Here is a 9,991-nt window from a genome sequence, read left to right as displayed (position 1 = left end):
TGACTGGAAAAAGGGAAACATCACTCCCATTTTAAGAAAGGGAAAAAGGAAGACCCGGGGAACTACAGGCTGGTGAGCCTCACCTCTGTGCCTGGGAAGATCATGGAGCAGATCCTCCTGGAAGACATGTTAGGGCATGCATGAGATAAAGAGGTGATTCAAGACAGCCAGCACGGCTTCACCAAAGGCGGATCTTGCCTAACCAATCTGGTGGCCTTCTATGCTGGAGCGACGGCATCAGTGGACAAAGGAAGGGCGATGGATATCATCTACCCGGACTTGAGTAAAGCCTTTGATATGGTCCCTCACCACATTCTTCTCTCTAAATTGGAGAGGTATGGATTTGAAGGATGGACTGTTAGGTGGATAAAGAATTGGTTGGCTAGTCACAGCCAAAGGGTTGTGGTCAACGGTTCTATGTCTGGGTGGAGGCCAGTCACAAGTGGTGTCCCTCAGGAGTTGGTCTTGGGACTGGTGCTCTTCAACATCTTTATCAATGACGTAGATGACAGAATTGAGTGCGCCCTCAGCAAGTTTGCAGATGACACCAAGCTGAGTGGTGCAGTCGATACAATAGAGGGAAGGGATGCCATCCAGAGGGACCTGGACAGGCTGGAGAAGTGAGCCTGTGAGAACCTAATGAGGTTCAATAAGGCCAAGTGCAAGGTGTTGCACTTGGGCTGGGGCAATCCCAGGTATTTATATAGACTGGGCGAAGAAGAACTTGAGAGCAGCCCTGTGGAGAAGGACTTGGGGGTCCTGCTGGATGAGAAGCTGGACATGAGCCGGCAGTGCGCACTTACAGCCCAGAAGGCCAACTATGTCCTTGGCTGCATTAAAAAAGGGGTGGCCAGCAGGGAGAGAGAGGTGATTGTCCCCCTCTACTCTGCTCTTGTGAGACCCCACTTGGAATACCGCGTGCAGGCCTGGGGCGCCCAGCACAAGAAAGATGTGTAGCTCTTGGAACGGGTCCAGAGAAGGGCCACTAAGATGATCAGAGGGCTGGAGCACCTCTCCTATGCAGAAAGGTTGAGGGAACTGGGCTTGTTTAGCTTGGAGGAGAGAAGGCTTCAGGGAGACCTCATTGTGGCCTTCCAGCACTTGAAGGGAGTGTATAAACAGGAGGAGGAATGCCTCTTTACATGTGTTGGTAGCGATAGGACAAAGGGGAATGGTTTTAAACTAAGACAGGGCAAATTTAGGTTAGATATTAGGAGAAAGTTTTTCACTCAGAGGGTGGTGAGGCACTGGCACAGGTTGCCCAGAGAAGCTGTGGATGCCCCATCCCTGGGGGTGTTCAAGGCCAGGCTGCATGCAGGTCTGGGCAGCCTGGTCTGGTGGTTGGGAACCCTGCCCAGAGCAGGGGGGTTGAAACTAGATGATCTTCAAGGTCCTTTTCAACCCAGGCCATTCTATGATAAGTGTATCTAATCAATGATAAATAGGCTATGTACTCCGAATCCCACAGTATTTCTTCCTCTGGGTAAAAGAAAGGATGTGCCTTCCTTGGACAGGCCTGAGCGTTTCTTTTGTCTAGGTGCATCTGCTTGTAAACTACAAATCTGAGCATGGTTTCTGAAAAAATAACGCCAGTCATGGTGGAGCTTTCCTTTTAAAATATGACTTTATAAATAGTACTGGCTATTCCTGTAAAATGACTCTTTTTTCAACAACACATCTGAAATGCCTGTCAGATGCAACAGCCAAAGGCTTAGCAGGAGCCAAATGAGGAGACAAGACATGTTGCAGAGCATCTGCTACAGACTCCTGCTCCTCTCAGTTGCTTGTGCAATAGATCAGTGATATTCCTTGAATATCCTCCAAGGGATGGTGCTGTCTTGCGTGAAATAACGCTTTCATCCAGACTTCTGACTGGAACTTTGAATTCCAAGTTAAATCATTAACACATCCTGCTCATCTGGACCACTGAGAAATAGGAGACAGTTAAAAGCCCAACAGGGCCATTCCAGCCTCCTTTTGATAAAATCAAACTCAAGTCTAAACTAGGTGAGACAGGGAAGCAGAACTGATTTCCTGCTGGAGCTCTTGAATTGTCTGCATCCTGGGAATTCACAGAGATATGGTAAATGCCAGCACGAGTGCTTCATGTATCAAGGGACTACCTGGTTTCTGCAGGTGCTTCATGCAAACTTTCCCATCAGTGATGAGGACGGTGGAAAGCTGCAGTGTGCAGAGCCACAACACAAAAGGAGGCTTGGGAAACAGGAAAGTCATCGCTCGTGGGATCATTTTCCCTCCTCTGCCCCCAAGCGATACCTGATATTCTGACAGGTTCATGCCTCTTCTGCCCAGTGCGCTCCTGTTTCTCACCCCAAGATAAACACAGCAACAAAATGCAAGGAAATGCATTTATGCAAGGGCAAGGGGAGCAAGCACAAGCTCTTGGTTTGCTCCACGACTTTTAAGTTTTCTTGCACCTTAAGAAATTTAGCTTCTCCCGTGCATTTATTTATTCAACTGAAAAACTGAATTAATACCTGCTTTTCTAAAGCACGAGATCCTTACATTGAGATTTATTACAAGCATTTATTTGGCACCTATTAGCATTTTACAAGGCTTAGATGGAGACACTTAATATCTCAGTGAGAGAAACCAGAGCACCTGCTCCCCTTCTGCTGAGAGGTGCTGCGAAAGCGTTCAGGACTATTACTGGTACTGGGGGATTTCATGCCTGCTCCTGGGGCTCCTACCGACCATCCGGGCGAAGAGCCTCAGCAGATAGCCCCCATGCACTGCCACATGCTTAGACTGGCTGGGGAGCCTCGGCTGCTCCAGCACACCTGCAAGCCAAGCGGCGCAGCAGGCAAACCTGTGGCGAAAGCTGCAGGGCACAGCCGCAGGTTTAGCCCAGAGGCTCCTTCGGCTGCTGGAAAAGCTCGTGAGTCTGCTGTGAGCAGGCACTCCCCCGAGCACGTAAACGCAGAGCTCATGGTGCGTGAAGAGCCACCCTAAAGCAGAAGTACGCTGGATTCAACAGCTTCTCAAAGTATTCATGCTGAGAGAAAGGCAAGTAACTTTTATCACTGAGTCAGGTGAATTAAACATTCACATATATTTGCTGAAAAAATTATATACATCTGTAGCAAGGCTCTGCCAAGTCTGAAAGATAAGCATCATCTAGTCACTAAATTAAAAAAATAAAAATCTGACTTTTAAATCTTTTTCTTTTTATCCATGTTCAAGAGCACAGACAGTTTATTTTGTTTAGCACATTTGGTGAAGAATGTATGTTTGTGTGAGTATCCATGAAAACTGGTGAAAATTTGGCATTTGTTTTGGATATGATGGAAAGGTATAAGAAGCCACTTATGCCTTACAGTCTAAATAATCCACAGAGTATATCAGGTTGCAAAAGGGTCACAAAGTAGCAGTCAAAGAGAAGCCTAAACACCCAGAGACTTAGCATACATGTCCGATAAGTAAGAACAAGGTATAGAGCATGCTGGCTAATTAAATAAATTTCATTTTAAACCCTGTTCCTTATGAGTGTAACCCTGGAAAAACCATCCCATACAAGAAGTGGACTCTGAAGAGATTTCTGTATCCATTCACAGTACGGCTTTGAAGATATATGAAGTTTTATAGCATTTGTATTTTAAGGATTTAGGGCAAGTACATGTTCTTCTACTGAATAAAAAGAAAGTTAGTACTTAAAAGGTTCAAAAATATATCAATCGTGATTTTTTTTACATAAATAAATTATATTGATTTTGGATTTAACAGCTGAAAAAACCCTTTCTGCTTCCACTGGAGGCAAAACTGAACAAAATGTTAGTTAAATAGAGATAGCAGCATTTCTAAGAAATCTGTCGATAGTGATACAGTATCTATGCTACAAGGATGTTATTACATAGAACACATTTAATTATTGGGGGGGTGGAGGGGTTGCATTATGATTGGTTACATACTTTAAAAAAAATCATCCAATCCAGTAAACTGGGAATAAATTCTGTGAAAGTATAAACCAAATGTTTTTTAGATTGTGGGTAACAGACTTCTTTGAGATGCTAATTTTAACATGTACATAATTTATAATCCCAAATGTATAAAAGACAATGACAAAAAGCATCATAAATAAATAATGCAAACTGAAATAGTTATGTCAAAACATTTGGACCATCTGATAAATTAGCAAAACTGTAACAGAAAATAAGTAAAAAATACAGTAAATTGTGACAACCAAATGTGTAACTGATTACTAGCACACTCCCAACTCCCTCAACAGCCTGCCATCTCACTGCTGCACCACTGTGTGTTTATTTCAAGTCTCAAACCATGAGCTGCAAATAAGAACAAGCCCAAGTGAAAGAAAAACTAAATAAGGAGTGAAGGGAAGGAGAAAACAAAGAGTTGCCTGTGGAGGTGTCTCAATACACAGAGTTTTGGGCACTGATTGCATTAAAAACCTGTCCATTTAAAATGCATATATCAAAATGATTTGCCAATGGGGGGACTTGGAAATACTGTTCAACAGCAAGTAGAACAGAGAGGAATGGAAAGAAGAAGCAAAAGTGATCTCTTCACAGTCTAACACTAGAAAAGAAGAATAAACTCAAGCTTTGAAAAGCTCTATTGTCCTTCTTGAAGGATTCTCAAAATAGTAAAGCTGGCCTACAGCTTTTTTCTTGTTTTCTGAAAGGATGCTGCATCTGGGGTACAGATTGTAAAATCTAAAAACTCAAAAAGCCTCAGTGTTCATATAAGAGCATTAAAATCAGTGTGGCCTGTTCATGGCTGGAAAAAAATAACTTTACAGCAATTCTAACGCCACAGATGAGAACTAACGCCATAGATGAGAACTGAATACTAGCAGAATGATGAAGAAACTGGTAGCTACAGGTACAGTAATCCCAAAAAAGTCATGCAAGATGTGCAAAACATTTTCAGCTCAGGCTGAAAAGTTCTTGTAACTATCAAGGAAAGGGCAACTAAAACTCCACTTAACATAAAACCAAACTTTGGTTTTAAAAAATACAAAATAATGTCTACAGAATATTTTCACTCACTGTAGTTTGTTTCCAAACCTTTGAGGTGGGGGTGGGGGGTGTGATAAAGAAATTATATCACTACCAGTTATGTTTTTTTTTCTTTCAAAGAAATGAATATATGCATTTTCAATCATTAGTTATATACTTCTGTCTATACTACTATTCTAGTAACCATGATAAAATAGGGAAATACTTCAAATCAAAAATACACATTAGCACTTACTATAGCTGTGCTTTTTACCCCCAAATACAGGCTTTTTCATTCAGTGTTACGGTAGAAAGAAATACCCTTGTCTGTGTGTAGACAAAGAGGTAAAAACTTTCTTTTGCTCTGTTTTTGCTTCTTTTTCTTCTCAAATATGTGAGCAGTTTGGGGGGGTGACCAAGAACTGGATTTGCTATTGTTGGTTGGGATGAACAATTGGAAAACAGAACAAGAATTCTGTGCCTCCCATACTAGCTAGACAACACTGTTTATCTAATAAAGTGGCAAGACCCTGCAACTATTAACATATAATATGTCACCATAGTTTTCTGACAGGGAATTAGGTAGATAATATTACTCATGGAAACACAGGTTTATGAAGGTGGAGTGGGGGCAGGAGGGTACGTAACAAATAGTTATGGGATAAGAAACTTACAAGCCACAATCTTTTTTCAATGAAACAAAAGTTCTAATTGGTATCATTAACTTCTTTGAGCTCCTCCTCTGCTGGTACATCCTGCTCTTTCTCTGCTGATAAAGGTGGTGTTTGCTCTGTACAGTTTTGACCGTTTGCAGCTTCTTTTTCAGGCAGCAAGACAGTTTCTGGTTCTGGATTTGCTGATTCCCCTTTAGCTTTCTTTCTCTTCCGCTTCTGGCTCTCCAGGTTTGCTGCCTCAGAATGTCTGGTTTGCTGTATGCCTGGCAATGCCATGCCAATGCCAGGGGAAAGAAACATTGACGGATAGATCAGTCCAGGTGACATCCCTGGGATAAGAAATGGGTTAAAAGCTACAGGACTACTGGTAGTTATTGCGGATTCTGTCTGATTAGAAAAAGAACTAGGACCAGGCTTATCTTCGGAGAGAGTTTCTTTTTTCACATCCTGGCTACTCTGTTTATCCTCAGTAGCTTTCTCTGTGTTTGATGTACCACTTTTTGTTGTGCTTGTTAATGAAGTTGGAGCAGTCGCAGTACAAGTAGTTGTCATCGGTGGGTTCAGAAGTCCTCCAACACCAAACATCTGTGGTACAGTAGCCATGCCTGGCAGCATCATAGGCAACATACTTAGGGTGCTTTTCACATCCTCACCAGCAGGCACAGCTGCAAACCCAGCAGGAAACCCAACCAGCCCAGTCAGGGGGATCCCTTGCATGTTTCTCATGTTCTGAATTCCTACCAGATCCATTCCAGCAATCAGTCCGTTCATGAATAATGGTCCCATTCCAGAAGAAGAATCTGCTACAACACCGGGGGCTTTAATGAGTTCACTTCTGGGCCTTCTCCCCCTCCGACGGGGCCCTGCGTCTCGGAGCACAGGCTCCGATAGGATACGGTTGAATTTGCTTTCTGGTAAGTAGCCCTAAAAATGAAACACAACAGAAAATGCCTAACAGTTATTACTACATCAAGGAAAATCTGGCTTTTCTGTGCTTGCATCTGCATCCCAGATGGTGTCAGCACAGAAATATTTGCCTACATGATTCTGGATATGGAATTTGAGAGGTATACACAACTTTTCCCCAAGGGATGCTGCCAAATGCAGAACACCCTCACTGTGCCCTGGCCCAATACTGCAGAGCATCAAAGTGCACAGGGAGGAAAGGAGGAAGCACAGACAGCAGCCTTTTCGGCTTTACCTGAGCCCTCACCATCAGTTCCTGAGGACTGAAACCCTTCCTAATATGAGAAGCACCAGGGCAGCTCCGTGTCAGAAACTTCAAGTTCATTCCCACCCCAGCTTTATTCCTGGCTTCAGCAACAGCTGGAGTATTAGCTCTTTTTATATGCTAAGGGCCAAATTTTCAATGCTCTGCCGGACAGCAAGGCTGCATGGAATGGCATACAGACAGTGGGCGTGCTGCTGAACTGCTCACAGCTAGAGCTTCACTGAGTCACCAGCGCGGTTCTTGTGAGCACTCACATATGGGAACACAGCCCAGCGACTACAGCATGGGTGCGACAGTCTGCTTACGTGGAGCAGTGCAGGGAGATCCACAGCACAGCTTAAAACTCCATTATTAAGCATTCTCATCACAAATATTTAAATGTTTCCTTTTGTGTCTCCCTTGAATTTCAAAGACTGCTGGCCTTTGAACCGTTTCCAATAATAGATTTGCAATATGGAAAGTATTACCCATTGACACCTGAAGTGCAAAAAGTTGAAACAAATGATTTGGGAAGTTTGCACGGCCCAACTACTGCCCCAAGAGGGAGAATTTTCTGCTCTGCTCCCACTGGTGTGTGTGAAAATCTGCACAGGATTACGAATATGCCTGGCCACTGCAGGGCAGCCTGCCCGATGCTCAGCCCTGCCCAAGCACCCTGAGCAGCGGTACGTCTTTCTGCATGCACATGTTAGAACGACGGATGCATGCTTGCCAAAAGCCAAGAACTGATGGGGCTGGAGAATGCTAATGGGCGTGCAGCTGCTGAGACCGGGTGCACGTGAGCCGGTAGTGTGGCAGTGGCCAGGTACACGGCTCTCCTCGTTGGCAAAGTGGGAGTGCCTGCTGGGGCCACCCACAGAAAATGGAGGTAATGCAATGCAGTCACTTGCAGGGGTGCCGGCTGCCTGGACATGGGCACTGATGCCAGCCTGGATGTAGAGCTGTTTCCCGGGGGAGTGGGACAGGCCATGCCAAATTTCCAGCACTAATTAAAAGCAGATTTCAGAGCAGTACAAACCTCTAAGCCAACTAATTCCCCCTCCAGCCCCTGTTGAGCAAGGGCATCACAGAAAACAGCCACAAAACAAGGAGCAGGTGAGCAGGACCACAAGGAGAAGCCTGGGCAAGGCCAGCCTGCACGGAGGATGCTCCTCCCAGATCCTGCCACTCATTGGGGCAGGGATTTGCAAATGAATAGGGTTGAATGAATGTGGCTGATAAAATCCTTCTCCCTTTCTGCCCCTTTCCCTGTCTGTGTCTGAGTCTTCAAGTCTCATGATCTGCATGTCCGCTAGCAGGCACAGGATTGCACACAAAGAGTTTGCAGGAGCTGATTAAAAGCCTCAGCTGAAGGTACGTTTTTGAAAATTTGACCAGTGAGAAAGCGTTTTGTGCACTCCCTGCCATCTGGTGGCCCAAGGTGGATTACTGCTTCTAGTGCGCTTCTGTTGCCCCAGCTGTTTCTCTATATCCCAAGCCTTCCAGGAAGGCGTTCCGGATGGTCACCCTGACCTGCTGTGCCCGTCCCCAGGGCACTGACCACCTTCTCCTTCCCCTGCTGTGCTGCTGAGTCGCAGCATGCATTGAACCTTCCTCTCTGCCCCGTGACCACGGCTGGACCTGCGGCTATTCCCTCCCACGTGAGGTCCTGCCCTGCAGCTCACGGATCCTCACTGGAGAAAGGTTGTGGGGATGGGGAGGAGAAAGAAAAGATGACATGATACAGATTTCTCCAAAAGCTCTAACTTACTGAAAGCTTAACAATGTCAGCCCAGTCAGCTGCAACAGCATACTCCAAGTTTGCATCAAGCCACCTTGGCAATTCCTTCAATGCTGGTGCCGTGGCTCCCCCTAACTATAAAACACAGCAGAAGGATGACCTCTATTGCAGAAAGAGTTATGCAAAATAATACAAGAAATATGATTACATGTCTAGGCAAACACACAGTTTAGGAGCATCTGCCAGCCTCTGAAGGGGATGGCTGCTACACACCTGAGAGATGCAAGGCTCATGCAAAAGGTGGCCGAGAAGACACAGGCCATCCTGTTCCTGTTCAAGCAGAGGAAGGACACCCTGAGGCCAAGACGCTGATTAAGATGCAGCTGGGAGCTGAGGCCAGGGTTTCTCTGCTCATGGCTGTGGGCCAGTCCCTTTACCCGTGCTGTGACGGGGGTGACAGCACTTTCCCCAGCTTGTCATTTTGGGCTGCAATTTGTTTGGGGCAGAGGCGCTTCCCTTGCTACACATCCTTGTAGGACTCTGTATGTGACTGCTGCTTCCAGTCATACAGCTCATGGAGCAGAGGGCAAATTCAGCCTCTGTGCCCTGTCCCATCGCTCTTCCTTGCCCTCCCTGCGAACAAGTGGGCCGAGAGATGGGGACACAGCTTTTATAGAAGACATACTCAGAACTGGAGAAACCCACCCAATTCACCCAGGTCTCCAACAGCCATCGCAGGTGTAACACGGGGAAACAGATGTGGCTGAATCTTTCTACCTCACCACTTAGTTTTGTTTTTAGAGGTGATTATTCTCACATCACCTTCTGACCTCATGAAGTCCTGGGTATGTTTAACAGCTGAATTTGGGTGGAAAGCTTCCTGTCTCATTCAAAGAAGTTAATATCGATGCACAGATTAAACTGCAGACAGGTAAATCTGTGCTCCCAACTCATGTTTCCAGCTGTTTAGTAGGCACACTTCAGTAAAGCAAGAGAAAGCACTTCAAGCCCCTCCATTCCCTGCATGCTCATCACTGTCGGGTATCATCAGTATGCTCTTGCTACACCTTGTGAGGAGGAACAAAACAGAGACATTTGCAACACATGGGACGATTACAATTTATGGAATATTGCAGTGTGTTCAAAGGTGACAATCACATTCAGAATGGGAAACAGCAACCAGGGCTATGCTGATGGCAGCTTTAAAACCAAATGCCACTTTGCTGTTGTGGGGCCTGTGTACAGCAGCAGCTGTGAACACCCAGCCTGTCCTTACTTCACAAAGTCAGTTATTTTGTAGCTGTCTCCTCTGTCACACTTCACATAAAAATGCAGATCAATCGTGTTTCAGACTTGTGTCCCATCCACATGCTTCCCCAAATCTATCCCC

At 45.4% G+C, this 9,991-nt stretch overlaps 1 protein-coding gene across 1 annotated transcript in view; it reads right to left on the bottom strand.

Annotated features, from left to right (window-relative positions):
• Nucleotides 1-3,049: 3,049 nt before the first annotated feature.
• CHD6 (chromodomain helicase DNA binding protein 6) overlaps nt 3,050-9,991 on the bottom strand; it is an 89,089-nt gene continuing 82,147 nt past the window's right edge. Inside the window, exons 39-40 of the mRNA XM_050714016.1 lie at nt 8,632-8,736; nt 3,050-6,574 (exon numbers count right to left, since the gene is read on the bottom strand). Coding sequence (XP_050569973.1) covers nt 5,684-6,574; nt 8,632-8,736 — 996 coding nt within the window. The 3' untranslated portion in view covers nt 3,050-5,683. The remainder of the gene's footprint in view (nt 6,575-8,631; nt 8,737-9,991) is intronic.

The sequence above is a fragment of the Cygnus atratus genome, chromosome 16 (assembly GCF_013377495.2).
Source record: "Cygnus atratus isolate AKBS03 ecotype Queensland, Australia chromosome 16, CAtr_DNAZoo_HiC_assembly, whole genome shotgun sequence".
NCBI classification, from domain to species: domain Eukaryota; kingdom Metazoa; phylum Chordata; class Aves; order Anseriformes; family Anatidae; genus Cygnus; species Cygnus atratus.
This window is presented reverse-complemented; position numbering and strand designations above follow the sequence as displayed.